General features: G+C 41.0%; 1 protein-coding gene across 1 annotated transcript in view; it reads left to right on the plus strand.

The window, feature by feature from the left end:
• PHLPP1 (PH domain and leucine rich repeat protein phosphatase 1) overlaps positions 1 to 24006 on the plus strand; it is a 144414-nt gene that overhangs the window by 115143 nt on the left and 5265 nt on the right. The window contains 6 exon segments of the mRNA XM_055800817.1: positions 2235 to 2390; positions 11835 to 12035; positions 13039 to 13201; positions 17819 to 17949; positions 21546 to 21650; positions 22583 to 22777. Coding sequence (XP_055656792.1) covers positions 2235 to 2390; positions 11835 to 12035; positions 13039 to 13201; positions 17819 to 17949; positions 21546 to 21650; positions 22583 to 22777 — 951 coding nt within the window.

The following is a 24006-nucleotide window of genomic DNA, read 5'->3' on the forward strand; positions in this document are numbered from 1 at the left end:
TAAACAAGCTACGGTTGATGCTATGTGTTTTTGCCTATTGAAACAGAAAAACAGACCTTGAAGACAAAGAATTGAAGCAGTTGAGATGGAGAGCTGTGTCCTAATGTTTGTTTCAATTAAAGAAAATGGGAACAATGTACACTGGGCTGTAATGCAGCCATTTCTGCTTTAAAAGTGCTGAAAAATAACAAAAAGAGTACTTGGTCTAAACTATGCAGGACAAATTCATTGTCAAAACTGATGATGCCAAAGATTCCTCAAAGAAAATGGAAATGCTTCAATTAAGAGTTGCCAAAATGATCTTGTCACCACCAGTGAGAAGACATCTGTATGCATGTTTCTTCCTTTTTGTCTGTTTTTTTTTTTAAAGTTCTATATGTATTCAATGTTGTGTTCTCTTCAATTGTTGAATGCTTTCACCAAATCATGTTTTCTCAGATTCTGATGCCGAGTGACATGCTTGTCCTTAGAATTTTTTGATCTCATCAAAACTTCCAGTGGGAGTTGGGCAAGTGGGAAGGCTGCCCATAGGGAAGAGCAGTCCCAGTGTCCTGATTCCTCACCTAGCTTGAGAACTAGGTGTCTCAGGCTTCTCGGGAGCTTGCTTAGTTATATGCTGGTGGTTTGATCTCTCTTCAGACATCCCTGTTCCTTTGGTGCTTGTGTAACTTGGAAATAAGTGAACACAAATGAACAAAACCCCAAAGACTTACTCAGTTCTTCTGAATTATTTATAAAATATATTTTAATGGAAAAGCTAATTGCTAAGGTGTTTGCTATGATCTGACCTTTTTTTATTTTAAAATCACACCACCCCCACTCATCCAAAAAACCCCCCAAAGTGATAGATTTTTTTGGAGGTGTTGTCAACCAATTCTGCTTTTTCTTCTAATGTTTGGTGTCGATGATACTAGCCAATCTTGGTTAGGAAAGGAAATAAAAAGGCAAATTTGTAACTGACAGAGATTTTCAAGTAAAAGCAGAGTGAAACAAAAATGGTTAAATGACAAAAACATAATAGATATGCTTATCACTGCATGATAAGTGTCTTTTCACCCTGTGTTGAGCCTTCTGGAACGATACGGCTGGCTGTTGACTTGTATCCATGGTCGTAATGCAGATGATCCAGCCAACTGAGATAACTGCTAACACTGGCACGCAGATGCAAAGTATGACTGTGTCTGTCAAGGGGAAAATACTCAGCATACTTCGTTGATTATTTTGGCACAATAGTCTGATGACCTGATGTATTGTAGAGCAGGGGAGGCTCTTTATGTGTATTTAGGTCATTGTAACAGAGGGAAGAAGATTTTGCTTTAATGCTGAGCAATTTGACAGTCTTTGATTGAAACAAGTCAGCATGATGCACAGGCTCGCCAAATTAAACAGTGCGGTAGTGGGAATATAAGACAGGTGGCAGATGAAGAATAATCTTTTTTTCTTAATTTGCTGAAGGCAGTGCCGATTCAAAATTGAGTTGCTCCCTTTTTGAGGTCTTTGGGTGCATATTTTTAACTCCTTATTAGGTTGTTTATACTGCAAATATCATCTTTGCTCTATGATCAAAAGAGCTGTTTGCTCTAGCTTTATGTTGCCCTCTTCTCCCCCTCCCCTTCTCCCCCAGCCTTCCAAAAAATGGAGCAGGGGGTTGGGACTCCTGGTCATCTATCGCTTGTAAAAGCTCAAGAAAGTAAAGCCGATTAGATAAATTTCATTTGCTGTAGGACTGGAAAGGAGGCTTTATGTTAGTCTGGTATTAATAGAAAAGGAAAATGGGAGGTGGGGAATTGCATTGGATTATGAGTCAGCACATGATGAGCAGAGCACTTTGGAGCTTGTGGGGTAACTGGTGATTTCACCCACACTTCTGAAGTTCTTCCATTAGCTAGGGGGGTCCCACATGTGCAGTTTTCTGCAGCCATTGTTAGCAATTACCTCCTTCACTGTCATGCTTCTATATTCATGTTTTATAGAGTGCAATAAGACAACCCTTTCTCACTACTTTCACTCCTGAATCATCCTTAAACCTCCTTCCCTGTCTCTGAACAACCTTTTCAAGAAGTTGGTGGAGAGTGGGAAGACGTTCTTGGATCTTTGTGTAATTAATACCATGTCTGCTAATCAATTGGCTGAATCACTTTCTTGTAATGAACAGTGATAGCTCACCTAAATTCTCAAAGCAACTCTTCAGTTTAGATTTTTCCTTATTTTTGGTGTTTTTTATTTCTCTTAAGGTTGTTTAACAATAGTAGCTTGCGTAAGCTGCTGGCAGGACATAACATGTTAGGAAGGCTACCAGATCGGCTCGAGCGAACGCAAGTGGAGGTCCTGGATGTCCAACACAACCAGCTTCTTGAACTGCCATCTAACCTGCTTTTGAAAGCAGACAGGTAAATATAAAGAAATTTGATCTTGACTTGTGTGTGAGAAACCTTGCTTTGTGTGTTACTTCCTAGCTGAAAGGGTAATCTGAGGTTCCCCTAATTTGAAAGTTGCCAAGCCTTGTGTGGTAAGAACAGATGTCTGCCCAACTCACCAAAACACATTCTTTTTATTCTGGTTTTGTTGCCTTATATGGTTGCTGCTTTTTCCCCACCAAGCTCCTGCTGAACACCTACTTCTTGAAATCTAGCTGTAAAGCAAAGCGCATGCTATTTTCTACTACATACTCTGAGATGGGTTAGTGGCAGTTTCTTTAAATACATATTTCTTAGGCTTGTTTGATGGAGTGTGAAAGCTTTTTTTTTCCTCCTTCAGTCAGAGGCCAGAGCTTATTTATACCTGTCAAACAAAACAAAATCTGTGCATAAGGCTGTCAGAATAACTCAGTTATTCCCATGTCCTTGCTTTGTGAATTTCTTTATGCTTTTCAAACGTTTGTCACTAATTTAGCTGGTGTCACCACTTGATCTGCTTTCTGGATTCTTATTTTTATGCTGCTGTTTCTTTAGTTTTGGAGTCTTCATGATCTTTCTTCTTGGATATGAACATATCCTGTAAAGTGGCTGTGATTGAAATACAGGAGGTTGGTAGCATAGTCTAGGGATAGTGGATGGGCTTGCCCTGCTTGGTGTCAGCGTTCATTGCACCTCTGCGTTTCCACATACAGCCATGGGATTTCTGAGTGCTCAACCCATGCATAATCTAACAGTGAGATTGTGTGCTGTGGGGTTTTATTTCTGACTAACTGTGACAAAAGGAATGCATAGCTGCTGAGTTTCTTGAGAGGTGGAGAAGCAAAAGTAGTGGCAATCTCACTGTTACAGCTCCTTACCCGATTAAGAGTGTTGCAGAACCCCTCACTTCTGTACTGTTGTTCTTTCCGTCATGAGCCTCTGGTTAAATTTCCTGGGATTCACAGCTCTGGGAGTTGGAGAGTTAGGTTGGTGGTTGAGATGGCTTCTAAATAAACTCTTACCTCGATTTACTCTTGAACAGTCATGTTCTGAGGAATCCGTTACTTAGATTAAAAATTGTCTTTCAAAAGGTGAACTTTACTATGACAAGGTTTTGGTTCTGGAAACCAGTATGACATTTCAGCCTTGGTTTTCTTGGCTTTAAAGAACCTTTAAAATAGTCTTTATACTTTGATTTTGTTTTGTTTTGAACAATACTGTTGCATACTTGTCCATATTCAAGCCTGTGTAGGGTGCCCTCTTTGGAATAAATTGGTTATCAGCAAGGTTATTCTGATGTTAATTTATTGTTTCAGTTGAGGCTTTACATAAAAATGCAGTTAAAGCATTGAAACTTAGCAATGTTGCTACTGTAATGATTGTGAATATCTGGCACATTTCTGTTTAGGAATAGTGAAATTCATAGCCTGTTCGTGTGGCAAGGATGTTTCACATCAACAGCTATAATTGGCTTGTGGATCACTTTTCAAACTACTTAGAAATTGTATGAACTTCAGAAATGAAACCTTGTAAAAAGTTTTTGTCACAAGAATTTGCAACATTAGGTCAAAAAACAATAACTTTACAAGTCCCAAGTTGAAATTCCTATCTGTTAACTTGGAAAAGAAACTTTTAAGTAGGTTTCAGAAAGCTATTGGCGCCTTTGAAAGCAAAGAGTGAAATACTTTGTAAAATTTCTATAAAAAAACAGGTTGTTGGGTCGAGGATGTAGTTTAGTGCAGTTTTGGCACTGGGAGAGAGCCTGAATTTTTTTGTACTGTAACTCCATTTTTTTAAACTGAGCTACAAGACTGTAGACAGATTTTTTTGTTGTTGTTGTTTGGTTGGTTTTGTGTTACCAAAGCGAACAAGTACAGGCTAAAACCGGGATTGGGGGTAGATTTCCAGAAATTTGCTAAAAGTGTGCTGAGAAGAGGTGCAATTAAAAAAAATACATTGAATAACAGTATTAAATGGCTGATTAAGGCTTGAGGATTTTTTCTCCTCTGCAGCTTTTCAAGCATGTTGTGGCTTAACCCCAGCTGGCAACTAAGTACCACACAGCTGCTCGCTCACACACCCCCACACCCCTCCCCCAGTGGGATGGGGTGGAGAATTGGGGGGGCGGGGGGGAAGGTAAAACTCCTGTGTTGATATAAGAACAATTTAATAATTGAAATAAAATATTAATTTTAATGAAAAGGAGAGAGAAAGAGAGAGGAATAAAACCCAAAGGGAAACAACCAAAAAAATACCCAAGTGATGCACAGTAGTTGCTCACCACCCGCTGACCGATGCCCAGCCAGTCCCTGAGCAGCCATCGGCATCTCCCGGCCAACTCCCCCCCCCAGTTCACATACAGAGCACGATGTTCTATGTTATGGAATATCCTTTTGGCTAGTTTGCCTTGGCTGTCCTGGCTCTGCTCCCTCCCAGCTTTTTGTGCACCTGTTCACTGGCAGAGCATGGGAAACTTGAAAACTCCTTGATTTAGAGTAAGTATTACTTAGCAACAACTAAAACAGCACATTATCAACATTATTTTCATACTAAATCCAAAACACAGCATTGCACCAGCTACTAAGAAGAAAATTAACTCTATCCCAAGCCAAAACCAGGACAGGGCAGTACAGGGCATGAGTTTTCAAAGTCTTCTATGGGTATTAACGAAGTCACGTAGCATTGCAGGTGAACAAAGCGTACCCATTCTGGCATCTCATCACTGCTGCAGTCTCCTTCGCTTGTGATGGTAATAGAAGCAGTTGGCTTGGGTGGGGTTTTCCACCTTGTTCCCTACACCTTAGGTTTAGATGACTTGGCTTGCAAATAGCTTGTCCATGCTGGTGCTCCCATGACTGCTGCAAAAGTGATAAATGTGAAGGAAAACAGCAGTGCAGATTAGTGTAAAATGTCCAAGTTTTAAGTTTGGAATTTCCTGCAGGAAACATCTTTCTTTTTATTTTGTTTTCAAATGTTTGCATCTGTCAGCAGTTAAGTGTCAACAGAAATGGGTCTGGGCCAGGGAAAGGTGCTCAGGCATTTGTTTGGTTTTTAAAAGGTAAAATGCTTCTCTTCTCCAAGCATTCCCTGGGAAGCACAATCTGTACTGCCAGACGTGCCAAGAGAACTGGGTTTCCTGAGTGGTCTGCCATGGTCTCTACCCAGCATGTAATGTTGGACAAATCACTTTACCTTACAGAACCTTTCTCTCTTCATAAAATGACTTACCTTTTGCAGTCCTGAAAAGATTAGTTTATTTTTTTGGAAAGGTACTTGCATCTGTGCAACTGACAGATGATATGTTGTCTGGATATGAAGTCTCATGCTGTGAATTATAAATGCTTTCTCCTTCTCAATCCTGAATATTTGACAAAGTGGGTGTGAAGTGCCTTGGGCAAACTTCAGCGCAAGCACTGGTGGGCTTTGACATCTAGAACATCTGAGGAAGGGAGGAAAATCAGTGCATTGGTGCACAAAGAAAGAATATTACTTTCACAAAGGAAAAAAAAAAGAAAAAAGAAAAAATACTGGAAAACCTCTGTTCTCTTCATAAAAGAATCAATGAACATTGCTTTTCTGCCTTAATCCTTCAAAAACCAATGAAAAGGTATTGTTCTCTGCTGAAGAGTATAATTTGGGGATATTTTGTTGGTCTGCTTTTTAATTAATTTTCTATTTTAAACTGTTACTCAAGGAGAAATTGAGGACTAGCCTATGAAACATTTCTCTGACCAAGACAGCTTGGTTCTGTTTGTTGCACTGAAAGTATGCACATCTTGTTCATGTTAGCAAGGATCTCTCTTGTAGGGTGGGGATTTTCTTGGCAAGATGAACGCCACAGAGGCAGCCAGATAATCTCTTCATTTCTCATTACCAGATGCTGCAAAAACAGAGAATTCAAGCAAGTGCTACGGCTGATGGGGAAAACTCCCAAGCTGAGTCCTGAAGCTTTTTTTGTGCACCTGCATTCTTGCAGCCTTTCATTTCTATCCACTGCTTCATCTGTTGTGATGCCTTTCCCACTCTGTCCTGTTCTTACACAGGCTTTTTACAGCCTTCCTTGACCAGCTTGCAACAAACTACCATTTAATGGCATCAGCACTGTTGTACGAAATGTTTTTTGGGTAAGATGAGCAAGCATTCAAGAGCTTTAGCTGGGTAGGGTAGAAGAGCGGTGGCAGTGGTCAGGGTGGGTTAAAAATGGAGACACAGTGGTGAAAGGAGAGGGTTTGCCTCTTGCCTAAGCTTCCTTTCCCAGTCAGTATGAATGTTTTCAGTATAAACCCTTAAAACAGCCATTGGCCTATTTAAAGCAGTTGCGTGGTGAAGATGTGTAGCTGTGATGTGCACAGCTTAAACCTTGGGCTTTGTTTTGCAGTGTCGGGTAGCCACCAGCTGTGGTGGCTTAAGCCAGAGTCAGCTATTCAGGGCCTGTCTAGGCTCTCCTCTGCTTGATTCTTGTTTTTAGCTTTGTTCAGCTGCTCTTACCTGTTTTGATTTTTACTTTGTTTGTTTTGATTTGATTTAATTTGTTCCAGGTTTGTTTTTTTTGCTGGAGTTCTGGAAGATGACCCAGTTAAACTTGCTCTTGTTTGATAGCTGCTGTTTCCACCCACTGTGACTGCTTCTTTTTAATGCGAGTATTGAGTCCTAGCATGGATGCAGGAGAAGTGAGGGAGGAAACAAAGTCAAGTGAATGTAAAGAGCTATTTCAGTGTTTGATGCACATACTTTTGTTGTAGAAATGCTTAGCTACGTTTGTTTCTTTGCTGGTACCTTAGGGTTTGCAAGCAGATGTATTGGAAACTGGGGAAATCCCAGTTAATGAAACAGCTAAAGATAGGTTAGAAAGTAAAAGCTGAGGAGACAGCAGCAGTTAAGTGGTTTTTTTGGCAGTCTGTCAACAGGAAGGGGATTCACTTGAATGTTTCCGTCCTTTTTTTATTTTATTTTATTTTTTGGGGGGGAGGGGAGGAGAAGAAACAGCCTCTTTTGCAGAGGTTGGCAAAACTGCTGTGATTTTTTTTCACCCTCTCTTTCTCCCCCCCCCCCCCCCCCCCCCGACACACTTAGCTTAAGGATTCTTCCTCACACACCTGCTACCACAATCATAAATTATTTTAGGATTAGGCGATGAGAAATTGAGGGCATGTTTCTGCAGAAGGGACTGAAGAAGAAATTTTGTATTTTGATTGCTCTATGCTGATGGAGATCTTGGGGCACAGGCCAAACTGGAGATCTTGATTTCTCCACGTATCCTCTTTTTGCAGCTGCAGTATTCTTTCCAAGTCTTATCAGTACTTTCAAGCTAAGCACAGTGGTTTTGATTTGCTGCTGCTTTGCCATTGGATGCAGTTGTCTGTGTTGCTCCTTTTAATGCTGAACATTCCTAAGCTTTTTGGAGGACTTATGTTTTTTCAGTGGTGGCTGTGTCTCACCAGCAAGCCAAACTTGCCAGGCTACCTCAGAAAACGGTGAGGAATTGGGAGATGCTGTATTCTTAAAATTGTCTATATTCAGCTTTTGTGTGTGCTAGAGGTAGGCATTGGTGTTAAAAAAAATTTGAACCTTTTGCAGTTTTCAGCAGATTTTCTTCCTCTGCTTTTGGAAGTTCAAAGTGAGATCAGAATCATCTGGGTTTAAATGAAAGTGCATGTGACTGCATATTAGGTCTGTTTTGTTGAATTAGATCCATGTCCTTGATTCTACCTTATTCTATGGGACAGTCTTTTTTTTTTTTTTTCTATTTTGTCGTGTGGAAAAATTAAATCCAGCAAGGGATTGTACTTTAATACCCCATAAAACCAAAGGTGACTTATTCCAGATGGAGATCAATGTTTATATCATTATCCCAGAGGAGAATTTACACCTTGTCAAAACTGAAGAATTCTGGCATCTCCTTGCCAGCACCTTTGTTTCTTTCTTAATCTCTGACACTCTGCATACTTGTTAATTCATGCTCTTCTCGCTGTATTATACTCCGGTATGTGCGCAGGCTGCTGAATCCAGGTTTTTGTAGTGATGCTGTACTCCTTTCATGAGCTTGCGGTATAGTGTGTGGGTGGAATTGGAAAGGGAAACAATTAATTTTGGACTGAGCTTTAATACTTGACATTCTGCTTCCATCTGATAAGCAGTATGAGTGGGATATCTTCAAGGAACATGAATCAGTTTAAGTCCATGCACAAGAGAGATGGGAACAGTTGTGCCCAAGTAAATTTCCACTCCTCTGGAGGGCATTTGTAAGATGTGCCTTCTAAGGTAATAGCTGGTGTGTTGCACGAGGATGAAGAAAAAGGGGAGTGGAAATAATCTGGAGGAGGACTTCTGTGTTAAATCAGCATGAGGGAAAACCTGATGGGCAAATACAGATTTTTTTTTATTTTTTTTTACATAAGATTATAGCACAGAATTGACAAAGCTTTGGTAGTAGCAGTCTACTGGTTTGTTCTGTTTTCTGCCCAAAGAATATGATGTCCTTTTTTATTTATTTATTTATTTTATAATCCAGATAATATCTTGAAAGAATTATAATTTCTGAATGTTTTTACCATTTTAATGTAACAGCTGGTGAAAAGGAACTTGTAAATAAGCAGCATAATCTTTTCTAAAAAATCAATTTCATTCTAGTATTGTCAGCTACAGGCAGAGTTTAGCGTGCGACTATCCTGAACCTGACTGCTGAGTGCTACCCAGCTGTGGGTTCTTATGTATGGAGTAGGTGAGGTACCCTGCTACCACAGGGTTCCTGTTCTAGACTTCTGGCAAGACTTCACTAGCCACCTAAACCTTGTTCACATCAAGGTACTAAACTACAGGTCAGGACAATTGAGATTTATTTCCAATGTTGTCGTATCGCGCTCTGGAAGATTTGGCAAAAGGTGGGGGGTACAGAGCAAAAGCTCTCTTCTTTCCTTTTCCCATTGGAAAATGTATGCATCAAAACTTACTTTTGGCAGAAATATGCAGATTCCAGCCACTTTTAATACCTGTGAGGGAACAGCTTGAAACTTTTTGTTGTATTCCACCAATGTTGAAAGTTTATTAAAAACAGAAGAGCTTTTGTTGATTCATTTTTCTTTTGAATTTAAAATGGCTTCAGAATAGCAGACTATTGATTTCAACTTTATCAGAGGAATGTACCTTTTCTTACTGAAAGCTTTCAGCTGTGTTTTGGGCTAGCTGTACTTGAGTGAACTTATGTTCTGAACTTCATAGCCATAGGATGCTCTCTAGGTTATCTGTTTGGCTCTGGTTATTAAAAGAAAGTACCTGTGCGCCACTCCAAGTTATTCTGCTGCAGCTTGCAAGAATGTAAGTAAAATACAGATTCCCTTTCAGGGTAGCGAACGTGCCCTTTCCTGGGGGATGTTATGCTTCCATCTCCTCATTTCCACCGTACTTCTCCCAGCAGCCTTAAACTTTTTTATTACTTATGTCTTCCCAGGCTGAGCCGAAGGTGACCATTTTGTACTATGAGTGGCACAAGAGATACTGTGGTTTCAATGTTAATCAGTGCCTTTTTTTGTGGAGAGGGAAGCATTAGATTGAAGTTGCCAAAGTAATAGTTGTCTATACTTTTGCAATAGGTGTGCTTGCTGATGTTTAATTAAGTAGAGCTTTGAATGAGCTTAATATATTTTTAGTTTATAGCCAAAGGGTGAAATTGAGCAGCATCTTTTTAGAATAAGTAAATAATTTTCAAAACCCTTTCAGCTGCTTATTCCCTTCTCTGTATTAATCCTTCCTCTTCTCCCTTCTTCCTCTGGAGTTTTACCACCCTTGTGAATAATGAATGAGCCTGAGGATTAAACTGTGTTTCTCTGAAGTGTACTCCTCTGTCTGTGTAAAATGGCTAACCTAGTTTCAGTTCTGTGCAGAGCTGAGAGATTTTTGCTTCTAATGGGAATAGTGGGGGTTTTAATCCTTTGGCATTCCACGTGACTCCTCTGTAGCATGTCTGACCCTTATTTGCTGCTGAGCGAGTCTCAACCAGCTGCAACTCTTGCAAATCCATTTCATTCATTAATAGATCTTAAAGGGCAGCGTGGATTCCTGTGTGGCTGGGAGAAGCTATCAATATTTTTTCACTTTCTCTTAAGACAGATGACAGGAGCCCACCTACCTTTTGTGTCCTGGTCAGTGGCTTTATAGGCTTCATCCAACTCATTTCTGAGTCTGTTCCTTGAATGCAGCTTTGCCCACTGCAGCTGCCCGCTCCTGCTGGTAGGAGCAGTACAGCCTGGTTTGAACGCCAGCATGGCAGACTGGCAGGCACACACTTAGTTCTGTATCGCAAGTTCTCTAAGGCAGCCTTTTCTGAAAAGGGGAGGAAGGAAGAGAAAGGTCTTATTTCTGTTGAAAAGGCATGGTCATGCCAGAGCTGGTTGCTAAAGGATAAATAGCCTTGTTTTTCCATTTCTTTGGAATTGCTTGTATGGATTCTAGCCCTCAAGGTACCTGCAGTGTGTATTCTCTGTGTATACTCCAGCACTGCCGTGATCACCAAACTGTCACAAAGGAACATGAACCCTCTGCCCACAGACTTGGTTGGCAGAAGTGGGCAGCACCTGTACCTCAACAGGTCTTGTTCCCATCCTGGAAAAAGTCTTTTGAAGGAGAAAGAGTAACTTCATTCCTGTGTTTCTTCAGCCCCTGCTGCTTGTGGTTGGACTGCAGAAAACACTGACAAGGGCTTCTGCTGCATTGGGGAGCAGGGGAAGGGTACTCAGGAGCTACACGGAGATCTGTCTGTCTTGCTGCATACGCCAGCAAGCAAGTATATAAACTTTTTAAGTTTAATTTACTGTTAGCACTGTCTCTCTTTAAAATGTAAAAAGCAAATTACTGCTTGGTCTCAGGTTTTTTTTGGTGATAGGTGCATCTTTAGTTATGCAAATATTCAAAGAGTAACTTTTCATATTTTGTAGTTCTTTCAAGCCTGCAGTTTTAAACAAAATACTGTCTGCACCCCTAGCCAATATTTAAAGTACTGAAAAATTGGCTGACCTTTTTACCAATGACAACTTTTAGTCACTTGAAGGGCAGCTATACTCTCGTGTTATGTTGATGATGAATTCAGAATTCATTTTTATGACTAATTAATATGGAAATGATGTGGTGTATTACTGCTCTTGCCTGTAGGTACATCTGTAGTAATGTTGGGGGTACTGAAGTCTTGGTAAGAGGATAGAGGCATTTGGATGTACTCATTTGGCTGATATTTTGTTCGTACAAATGTGTTCATTTAAAAACATCATCAGAAGTTTTGTTTATGTAATGCTAGACTTTTGGATTTTCTGTCTGTTGTTGTGAACTTGTTGCTTTTGACCTTTAATTTATAACTTTTTACTCCTAAAAATAGGAATTTTAATCATACTTACAGACAAAACCTGCAGGATGTTTCACTGAACTTCCTTATGCAACTTCTTTTTGCAGCCTGAGATTTCTTAATGCCTCTGCCAACAAACTGGAAATGCTTCCTCCAGCCACTCTTTCTGAAGAAACCCACAGCATCTTGCAGGAGTTGTATTTGACCAATAACAACCTCACGGATAAATGCGTGCCCTTGTTAACGGGCCATCCACACCTGAAAATCTTGCACATGGCTTACAATCGCCTCCAGAGCTTCCCTGCAAGGTAAGTTTCAGAGGTTTCACTGCCTCTGGCCCACCGGTGGGTGTGCATCGTGAAACATTTTCACAGCAAGAACTAAATTGCACAGGAATGTGGTGGCAGTATTTTGAATTTAGTGATACTGCAGTGGGTGGATTCACCTGCTATGCCCTCTTGTACGTTGCTGCTCTCTCTTGCATTGATTGCAGAGGCAAGTGCGTGCTACTTGTTGGTTGGTGTGTTTGGATTGTGCTTAAAACGCTTTTCAACTGGACCCATTCAGCATGACCACGGTCTGCTTTTGAACTCAAGCAAAGGAGGTCTTCTGTTTTCTCTGGCTTGGTCACTTCACTTACACCTGGTGGGCTTCTCCTTACAAGAGATTTGTGAGCACAGCAGTCTGGACATGTCCTCTGGAAGTGGACTGAACTCTGCTAAGGGAAAAAAACCCTCTCACTCCAGAAAGAGATTTTGCCTTGGCAGCAATTTCTGTACTTTCAATTCACTCTGTTTTAATCAGAAATCTTTCAAGTGTAAGAAGTGCTGTAAAGCTGATGGGGTACAACCTTGGAAAAGAGATGCCAATAAATAAAGGAAGAGCTTTCTCTGTCCTTGTGTGGTGTTCTGAGCAGCTGGGCTTCAACAGCAAGGGGAAGGGAGGAAGATGAATTAGGGGGAAGGGCTGAGTGGGATGCTAGAAGGTGGTGGTGGGGGAAATTTGGGATGAAGTGAGAAACTAGGGTAGAAAGAAGGAGGAAGAAAGGAGAAAAAAGAGTCAGTTGATGAGCAGGGGGATTGTAAGCAAAGTAAGTAATTTGAAAGGTAGCATTAACAAAACACTGAAGAAGCAGCACACATTTTGTTCCACAGCTATGTTAGTGTCTTGATGCGAGGAGAGGTGACAGGCACTCCTGTGAACAAGGATCAAAGTCTGCAATTTTACTTTCTTAAAATAATGAAATCACCACTTCAAAATAAAATATGAGTGTCTATTAAAAGAAAAATTCTCAAACTGTTGTTTTTGTAGCAAAATGGCCAAGCTGGAAGAGTTGGAGGAAATTGATATTAGTGGGAACAAACTGAAAGCCATTCCCACAACCATCATGAACTGCAGACGTATGCATACTGTAATTGCTCACTCTAACTGCATTGAAGTCTTCCCAGAAGTCATGCAGCTTTCTGAAATAAAGGTAAGGGATTAATGTGCTTTGGAAGAAGCAGGTATAATGTGACTTTACCAATTCTATTCTACCCTCAGGTTTCTCATTGCTGAGAATGACCTCAGACCTGAGGTCTGACAGCTGCTTTCTCCTCTGAGGTCATATGCAAAATATGCGCCCCTGTGCTGCCTCAAGATTAGAATGGAAGAGCCTCAAAATCTGATTTTACACTCACCTTCACTAGATCCTGTCTTCTCTGCCAAATAAGCGTTAGTTGTCTTCCTGTGACAGTCTGTTATGATACAACTTAAACATTTGGCAAGAGCTACGCGTAATTAACTCTTGCTGCCTTGGCAATTGGTTGTTTGAGTAGGAATGGACTTTGTTTAAAGCGTGTGTTAAAAACTGCTGAAGCTGCAAAATAGAATAGGCCTTGGGGACAGAGAGAAATTCCAGGAGCACAGGACTGAGTATTTAGGCAAGCTACTTTAATTTTGCTAATTGCAGTCACATTTTGCAGAACCGGAAGAATGCATAATCCGTCTCTTGTATGTGTTTCCAGAAGTAATCCTGTGCTTTTCCTGACACTTCTGTTTTGTGGGATGCATTCTTTGCTTGACCGTGCTGAAGAGCACTGCTGCTTACCTTTTGCGAACGGAGTTGCTGCTTCTCACCTGGCTATAGCGCAGGACACTCCATGCTGTTTCTGCTGGGCAGAGCTGGGAGATGGTAAACTCGCAGCGTACAAATCTTGTGATGTAGCAGAAAAACTGTCATTCTCTGAGGCTGAGAACTGATTACCTATTCACGGGCTCAAAACAACCGAAGTGTCCTTCAGGCACTCGGTCAAGTCAAAAAGCTAAGTTCCCAGACTGCCCTGTGTGCCTCGGTGTCTGGGGTCAGGGAAAGCAGCAGGAGCAATAATTCTGTTGGACAGCAAGTACATGTAAAGATGAGTTTTGTGGTTTTAGCCAGGAAATCTCAAACAAACTTGTGGGTTTTTGAATACTCCTCCCTCTTTGGAACAATGGCCGGAGGAAGCGGAGGGCCATTTAGAATCAATCAGAATCAAAGCCTTTTTTCTAAGAGGAAGAATTGGGATGGGAGAGTGAGGCTCTGCACAGTAAACATTGCTTTAAAAATATAAGTTTGGTGTTAACAAAAAAAAAAAAAATAAATAATGTTGGGATAATGTAAACACGTTGATAGGGAACAATCAGCTTTTTCCTTTTTTTCATGCATTTTAAGGAAAGCTGAAAGTTTTGTAAAAGCATTGGTATTTAAAGTGCTACTCCACCAGAATGTTTAGCAGAAAAATGCTCTTGGAAGACCTGGCAATTTCTTCCTGCTGGTGCCCTACGGTTATTTAGTTCTTTTTGGCAGAAGAAAGAGGCATGGTTGTCACTAACTGTTTTGGGAGTTCAGGAATAGCATGTGTGACTTCATCTAAGAGGGCACAGCGCTCTAGGACTCCAGCTCTGTGGAAAGAAAGTGCCTGGTCAGTATTCAAGCCTGGTTTTGACTTACATGATATGAGTTCGTGTAGTTGCCAGATGGCAAGGTGCCTTGTTGGGCATAGGGGTCTTTTGACCCTTTGGTGATTTCTCTAGGTCAGGGATAGCGTGTGTCAGTTTGGAGGTCAAGCTTGTGCTGTCTGCCTGTATCCATTACCTAGCTTAACCAGAGCTCCTTCTCAGGTATGTGAGAGCATTCAAAATGTGCCAAAGTAAGTTCAGAATGTGTTCCTTAACTATGGGTTTGGTCATTTGGTGAAATAAGCTTGCTTGTAGCAAAGCACAAAGTATAGTCTCATGTCACTTCTGTGATTATATCATATTTGATGGTCAATTTTAACTGAGGTGGCATTCAAAGACTCTACACCTCATGGGAAACTCTGTTACCTGAGGTAATGGCTGTTTTGCTTTTTGTGTTTAATTAGCCTGGGAGGCTGACATGTTTTTGGAGTTGATGATACTGCAACAGTTAGTAGCAGCAGTTACTATGCCGTCTGAAATAATTGGATAAGGAAAGGTAGTATAAATGATGATGTTTTTACACTTGCACTAACTCAGGATTTCCAAATGCAAGGTCATTTTAGTGATAAAGTTTTCTCCAAGCCTCTTTTACACACTACAGTCAAGGCTACAGAAGTTAACGTGTTGTCCTGTGCGTTAAAGAGCATGGTGAACGTCTCTGGGATGTCTGTGCAATATGTCTTGGGGTTTTTGTAGGATTTTTATTGTATTTTCTGACAGTTATTCATACTGTCAGTTAGGTTTATCTGTGCACACCTTAACATCTTCCGTGAATGGCCGAGCAGCTGGGAGCACACACACCTGAGTCAACAGCCCAGCAGACTCTTCCTTACAGCTGTTGTTGTCTTCCATTTCCTTGCCTTAAAATAAAACAGGGCACTTTTTTAATATCCAGCATCCTGGTGTGTTTTCACAGTCAAACAGTTGTGTACACCTTACTCCTTGAGCAGAGCTCAGCAGCCCTCCTGGGACCTGACTTGACTTCATGATCCAGTTTTTTTGACTGATGAGTTGCTCCTCTTTGTGGCCATCTTGCTGGACGGCTGGGGTGAGGGTGATACAGAGGTTGCTTGTTGCAGTTTTTGGTTAAGCTTATCTTTCACAGGAGCGTTACCTTGAGATCCAGAATAAGTGAAGATCTAGTAGCAGTAGCACCTTAAAAGACAAAACTCTCAATCAAGCTGTAAATGCAGTGTAAACAAATGCTGAATGTTAAACCCTGTCTTCCAGCTTGCCTGTCCAGTGCAAAATCCTGTGTGCAGCTGCAGGAGTTGTTCTGCTGGTGCTGCATGGGTGGGGCTAAAACATCTTGCATTAAAATAATGCATGAGGGAATTGGGATCAGTTAGGAAATACGCTTTCCTGCTAGCCTGAGGAGTATGATAAGGACTAAATTTAACATAGATATGCAGAAAGTCCCTCTTAGCCTGTTCTTCAAACAGTACAAATAAAATCTAAGAAATTTTAAGCCCATAAATAAACTGTCTTCACTAGTGCCTAGGGACCAAGGGATCTGCTGTAGACTGTTGCTGCCTTTGGCGTATTGGGCATTTAATGAGAACAATTAAATTACTTTTTTTTTTTTTTAACTTGTTATTCCAGCATGCTTTTCCATCAAATTTATAATGGCATTGAGGAGTTGAACACAGCAAGGCCTGTTGGCAGCTTCTTTAATCTGCGAAGTAATTACTGGTTCTGTGGAAGCAGTAAGGAGTTGCTCAGTGGAAGAAAGCTCAGTGGAATAACTGCTCTGTTAAGCTGTCTACCGTTTTATTTGCGTGACAGATTTAAACTCTGATTTCCTTATCAGGCTTAAATAATGTCAGCAGTTTGTTCTTAGATAATAAGGACTCCCTATTAGACAACCTCAGGATTCAAGATTTGGGTCAGAAATTCTTTATTTCCATCACATGTATTTAATAAAGTGTTAGGAGATATTCTTTTTCTCTTCCAGATTTTACTAGGTTATCTTATGCCACCTTCTAGCTCAGGACCCAATTTCTTTGAATATACCTACAAAAATGAAAATGTCTCGCTTGTATCGATGGAAATTACATAATGGTCAAAATGTGCAGCTAGGAAAAGCCTCCTCTGCCCCTCTCAGCTTTGTTTTGTTTAAGTTTTTGGAGTCTTTCTGGTTTTGCAAGTTGAAAGTAGAAAATGGTCTTTCTGAAAGATGTGGATAGATCTTCTGTCTTCTATTAAATACCAGCCTGCTCTGTCCTCTCAAAAAAAAATATTTTTTTTCCAATTTTTGGTGCATGCTACACTGGTGATCTTGTTATAGGATTTGGAGAGTTGGTTTTGTTCTTAAATGCCACATTTTCCCCTGTGTATTGACTTTCATCTGGATACGCCGCTTTAAACACTATTTGTTTGGGGATTTTGTCATTCTAGTGCACTTATTCTAGCTAATTTGTGCTTAGCTGGTGGATAGCCAGCAAGTTTTTCTGCTGCTTTGTATCGTATTTTTTTCTGAAATATTTAAGCTTTAATTTTTTTCACTCCTTTCATTGACTTAATATTTAAATATGAATTCATCTAAGATGACACGAATTAAAATAATGTTTAAAACTGTTCTAGTATTTTTGTTCCTTTCCCTCTCTGCTCCTCCCCTCTGCATGCATTCATAACCCTGCTTATTTTAATATCCCTCCGTAAATACTGAGTTCCTGAAAGTGTGTTCATACTCGTGCTGGTTTAAACTGACTTCAGAGGAGGGATTGCTACGCCAGTGGCTTAGAAGTCCCAACTGTATTTATCTCCATTTCCTTTACCTATTAAAAGACCGGTTTAATCAGTAACGTTTTTTCATAAATACTTGAAAATATGCTGACCATTTTTGTCTCTGTGGAGAGCAGACAAAACTCCCTAGCTTTGTAACAAGATGATACCTGGCCAGAAATTGAAATGGAGGGAACATATTTCTAGGTGTCCCAGACATCTGGTAAGATGGCTACATGCCATATGAATTTCTTTTGCAAGAACAACTTACTTAAGTGAATGGTCTTAGGTCTTGGTTGCAGCCTTTATTGTTTATGAAACGTGTATTACTACATTTAATCAAAAATTGTATGATCTTGATGACAGCTGAATTCTCTTCCTTTTGCAGTGCGTGGACCTAAGCTGCAATGAATTGAGTGAAGTCACATTGCCTGAAAACCTGCCTCCAAAACTACAAGAGCTGGACCTGACTGGAAATCCCAGATTAGCCTTGGATCACAAAACCCTAGAGCTGCTGAAGTAAGTTACCTTACGGAGCGGGGAGGGGGCAGAACGACTCCTGTCACTAGGATGTGACAAAACCACAATACACGGAAGTGTACTTTTGTTTTAAGGAGTATGGCTCCCTGCTGTTAGTGGATCAGAAAGTAACAGATTATGTGGGTAGGTCAGAGATTGATACTTGGTTAAAGAGGATGACTTGACTTCAGTGCAACTGCTTTCAGCTGTAACGTCTGAAGGAGTCTGCTAGTCTGGTATAACTGCTATTTATCTCCAGTTTCATCTCCATTTTACTTCTGACATTAGATTCAACGAAAATATTTATTTTATTCCACTGTTGAGGTGCCACTAGTTGCTTACTGTATAGTTTTTTGCCCACATTCATCCATTTGGGTCTGTCTTTGCCATTGTGCTGCTTTTTACTTCTTCACATGCTATTTCATGTTACCCTTCATACCTCTCTGCTTTTGTCCTAGAAATATATACATACTTTTTCATGTTTAAGCCTCTCCTGAAGACTTGCATCTCCCACTCTGCTTGCAGCAAAGCTAGTTCCCTTGCTTTGGGACCCTCTGTTTCATTCCTGCGTACCCATTTGTTTCCTGCCCTGGGACTGAAGTGTTGTCCATAGCTGAAGTTCACTAAGTGCCTTGTGCCTCATTCTGCAGCGTGCGGGGAAACTGTTGCGCTAAACCAGATCATCTGTGGACAGCGGTGCTGCCTTGAGCTTTCGCTGTGTCCTGAAGGGGACTGCACCAGCTCCAAGTTTCCTTCCAAGTCTCTTTGATCCTTAAATATTTAATGATTCCAAAAAGGGTTGATTTGCTTTTTAAGGGCCGAGCAGTTGCTTTGTGTTGTTTGCTTTTAAATAGTTAAGATTGGACACTGGAGTAGTAAACCTCATCTGTTGTGCAAGCAAGGGAAACTTAGTGCGAGCTTCCTTTTAACTCAAGTCAGCAGATTTTATCAAATTTAAATGGAAATTTGAATAATGATGAGGTTTTGCAGATAAAAACAGAGTCCATGTTCTGCAATAGACAGCAAGAAAAGGGGCTTTTCTCTATTTTTAAAGAGCTGCTTTATTGTACGCAGGAAACCTTCATGAAGAAGCAGCATGTGATGTTGCTTTGCTTCGGGGGGGGCATAATTAGTAAATAAATAATTAAAACACCTATATATAACAAAAATAATTGAATTGTGTTGAAACTTGAAAGTGAAAGATCAGGTATACTTGTGCATAACCCAGCAGACAAGATGTGCAAACCAGTCTCTTGCCAGTTTGGGTATTTAGGCATCATGTCCTGTAGCAGTATTGCACTTGGCTGTTGTATTTAAGTCCTAAGTAGTAGAAGAGTAGTGCGGCCCAGTTACCTGCCATATTTTCACTGGCATATGCATTGCCTTTAATCCACAGAAAACTTTTTTCCTCTTGGGTGTGCATTTTGTTATTTGGGTTTTTTTTAATAAATTATTCTGAAGACCTGAGGTCTGTTCTCTTCCCTAACGTTCATTAGCCACAGTCAAGTGTTTCAGGCCTCCTGAGGGGCTTCTTGGTGTCTGTACCAATATACAACATTGACTTCTGTGGTATGCTGCTATAATTGACTGTGAGGGAGGAGGTGCTCTTTTCACTTGTTTTTTGTGGCAGGCGCAAAAATACTTGTGTACTTGGTACTTTTTATATCCTCCTTCTGCATATGAAAGGCAGCTCTCCATCTGTGTCCTGGCAGGTTTGAAGCAGGTAGTAGGTTAACATGTATTCCTGGTGCTGGTAAGAAGAGTCGTCCTGTCATGCATGCTTGCTTTTTCAGTATATATGGAGATCTTAAAGGAGGCTTGCATGCTAAGGAGGATGTTGCCAAGTGATTTATTGGATGTAAGAATTTTAAGTAGCAATTAAAATGAAAAAGAAAAAGATGCTGCCACTCTGATTTTTAGGAAAGAGCATCTAGTTCAATTCCAACAGTCGTTTTAAATTAGGGGGAAAATAAAATACGCTGTCCACAAACCTTAGCCTATATGCCCTGCATAGGATATGCTCTTGGATATCATTTCTTTCTGGACACATGGTCTGTTTGTAGTGGTGCCACTGAGGAAGCTGAAAGCAGTGCTTTGAGGTAGCTGTAGCTTTTTTCACCGCTGCTGGGAAGCCTTGAGACAACTCTGGGTCCTTGACCTGCCCAGAAACCAGGGGTCAGTCAACCCAGTTAAAGAAACAAACAGAAAAAAACCTTTTTGATCCAAGTTCCTCTGCCCTGGAGGGTAAGTGCCTTGTATGAGAAGTCTCAAGAGGGTGTGTTTGCTCATGTGTGTAGTGTTTTGCAGGTGCAGATGGAATTAAAATCTCTGCTACTTTAGAAGAGATCCAGGTTTCCAGTTTGATTTGGGGTCAGATAATTTTTCAAATGCTCATGGCAAGATGTTTGCCTCCTGTTTGTCACACAGAGGGCTGCAAAACCAAGGGCTTAAAACACCAGTGGTTCTAACATTATTTATGTAAGTTGTTTGCTTTTAATCTGCCCTCACTGATGTACATCCTGACTATTAGCATAGAAAGAAGTGGGACTGGATGTGACAGTACTTCAGGTTATTTGAGGAAGACTCTGCAACGCTGAAAAGACTTTTCTGTCCGTCCAGGTCAGGCGGGGGTTTGAATAGAGAAAAATGAACGCTCAGAGTGAACAGTTAGACCTTTCTGCTTGTGTCTTTTTATGATTCATTTGGTTCATGAAAGGTTCAGGTGCCTTTGAAGTGTCTGCAGCATGTGGGGAGCTCGCTTTACCCGTCTTTGGAAGCGAGCAGGTGGCGGGGGGGGGTCATCTCTCCCCAGCAAAGCAGGGCTGTGAAGAGAGGGGTGCAAACAGAGAGGGCTGGGGCCTTTTTTTAAGTCTACTATGCTGCATGAGTTATTTGAAATTCAGGCTAAAGTCTATGTTGGTAGTAAATTGGAGGGTAGAGGATCAAGGGCCCCAGTAAAAAATTGGACTGCATAACTGGGGAAGGCAGAAGGGCTGTGCCCACTGTTGGGACCGCAAGGTTGGCTCTCGCAGGTTGGTGCAGGACCAGGATGGAGAGAATTTCTGGTTTGTGAGCATTTTCATGGAAAGCTGTTACTACACGTTTCTAAAAATATTTTTTTTCTTTTTTCTCCCCCCCGCCCCCTTTGGGGAATGGTGTGGGTCATACAGGAGCTTTCATTTGAATATAGTGAAAAGAACCCAGAGACTTGCTGTTCAAATGGGTGGGAGACCTGTATAAGTTAAAAAAAAATCATTTCTCTGTACTGGCTTTCATCAAGCTAGCGACAAATTTGCCTTATATTCCTACTGAGCCAGGTTTGAAACAAACAGCTCAGGGGTGAGGGCAGGGAAGAAGAACCAGCTAAGCAAAACAGTGCAGCTGACACCCTTGGAGGCTGAGTTATTTAGTGCTTTTTTGTTCTTTGTGTGCAGACACATAAAAGAAACCACTTTGGATGTCCTGCTTCATTTTCTTCTATTAAAAGTATTGCTAGTACTAGAAGGGGACAAAAAAAGGTGTTATCTTCACATTTTAAGCTGGATCGTGTCAGCACTTCAATCTATTGCATCTTTCCCCTTCCTTTCTCCTTGCAGCAATATCCGTTGCTTCAAGATCGACCAGCCCTCGGGCGGTGATGCTTCAGGAGCGCCAGCGGTGTGGAGTCACGGCTACACAGAAGCTTCGGGCGTTAAGAACAAGTACGACCTGGCATCGTTTTTATTATATGAGCTTCCTAGCAGCAAAGCACCTCTTTGCTGATACAAAGAAATCCTTTTTTCAGTGAAAGTTTTGGGGACATTTTGGGCCTCACAAAGGCTGAGACCATGCCATGACTCTGTATTTGTACACGGGGCCCCTGCCTGGATCTCCACTTTGGTCTTTGTTAGGGAAGTTGCTAAGATACAAGTGTAACCGACACATTTTGTCTATGGGAGACTCCAGTACTTGCAAAAGATCTGAGTGTTTAAAAGCATTTTCCTCTTTGCAAAGCTTCTTTATCTTCAACCAAAGGATGTTTACCAAGCAAATCAGAGATACTAAAGGAAGAGGCAGAATGGCCAAAATGCTGAATATTCATAGTGTGTGGAGCTCCTGTGACTAAGGCAGCACTTGACAAATAATGTACCAAGAGTCTGCTAGTCTCTGTGTTGCTGGCAGTGTTATGAATCTTTCTTTGTTCCTTAAATACCTTTTCAGAAATCTTCTGCTACCTAGGTTTCCGTAGCAAGTGCCAGTAAGCCTTTACTTACTGCTAACTGATTTAACACACCACTTGGTCATCAGCATGTTAAATCAGAAGGATGGCTTTTGGAGGAGCAAGTGCAGCTTAAACTGATGTTTCAGGGTTCCTTTCCCCCCTGTTTCTACAAATGCGAGACCTGTTCACATGCTGAAAAGGAGGAAGAATCCTTAGGGCTTGGCTTGAACTTCAGTATAGTTCTCTCCACATCTTAGTGCTGTTGATGGACCTGCCTTCTCCAACAGCGCAGAAAGCAGTCCCGAAAAGCTTGTGAACAGAGGTGGTTAAAACTAGCTCTAAGACCAGGCTGTATCTCTCTGGTCAGAATGACAAGATGAGAAACTAGTAGCAGGTAACAATTCATGTTCTCCTGCTTTGTGTTTTCCCTAGGCTGTGTGTGGCAGCACTTTCAGCCAATAACTTCTGCGACAACCGGGAGGCACTTTATGGTGTTTTTGATGGTGACCGCAATGTGGAAGTGCCGTATCTGCTGCAGTGCACGATGAGCGACATCTTAGCAGAAGAGCTGCAGAAAACAAAGAATGAGGAGGAATACATGATCAACACTTTCATCGTTATGCAGAGGTGAGTCTTGGATCTGAAGCCCTTTTTATCTTGTGTGCGCTAAATGGGCAGTTTGTTCACTTTCAGTTCAGACATCTGCTCTCCTCTTGCTTCAAAAAAATGCAAGAGGGGAAAAAAGCTTTAGAGTAGCCTTGGCTACGGTGTTTTCTTTTATTGCTTGTTTTGTGAATATTGCCCTCTGATCCTTTCAGGTGTGGGGAGAAAACCCCAACACCTCCCCACCCAAGCAAAATAAAACAAAAAACCCACAACAAGCCACCCACCTGCAAAGTTACTAAATGGTCATGACTCAGCGATGGGTCAAGGTTTACTCTTCTGGTATCTTCAAGTCTTGCGATTCACAGTTGGCCAGAACTGAGTCAGTGGTATGAATCTCTTGATCACTTTTTAAATGTCCTTACTGCTGCTGGCTGCAAAGTCTGGGCTGATCCTTTCTATTTCTCCATACCAATTCAGGTTATTTAAGGCTACACAAATATTTAAAACATGTAGTCTGACTCCTTAGAAATGTTTCTCTCGTGTCATCCCTTTGGCCTTAGAATATGATTTGAGCAGAACCCATCCAAAGAGATTGTGATAGGATAGCTATGAGTGTGATAGTAGTTCTGTGCAGTGGTTTGGAAACCTGCATGCATGCCGTTCTTGACGGAAGAAATTGTGCCTGGGGAAACATTGAGGGAAAGAGGAGTATGGAGGGAATTGAACAAAGGAGAACAAAAGAGGTCAGGGAAACAAAGGAGAAAGCAAATAAGCAGCTTAGAAACTGAGGAAATGGATCAAGTTAAAAGTAGCATAGGTTATCACTGAATTGCTGCACCTTTGGAAAGGAAAAATACTGAAGATCTGGTATCAGGAAAGATACAGAGGCAGCTGGGCGATACTGAACCTGACAGACGCAAGAGAGAAAATGCTTCCTTGCCATAATTGCATGTAATAGTGCCTCAGACCCGGCAGCTGAGAAGGTGGTTGCCATATACTTAAAATATTCAAGAATAATAACAAATTTGAGTATTGAAAGTACTTATTAAGTGGTTTTGTTTGCTACTAATGCAATTTCACAGGAATGTGGCATTCCTACAAAAAGCTGCTTGCTTTTTTTTTTTTCTTTTCTTCTGGTTTTTTTTGGCCTCAAGTCAAAATAAGCAAACCACTTCTTTGGAGAACCAGAAATAGTATTCATTCCAGTTGCATTTAACAATTCATTGAAGCTTGTTACAGATGATATACAA

This window comes from Falco peregrinus, chromosome 3 (assembly GCF_023634155.1).
Source record: "Falco peregrinus isolate bFalPer1 chromosome 3, bFalPer1.pri, whole genome shotgun sequence".
Lineage (NCBI taxonomy): Eukaryota > Metazoa > Chordata > Aves > Falconiformes > Falconidae > Falco > Falco peregrinus.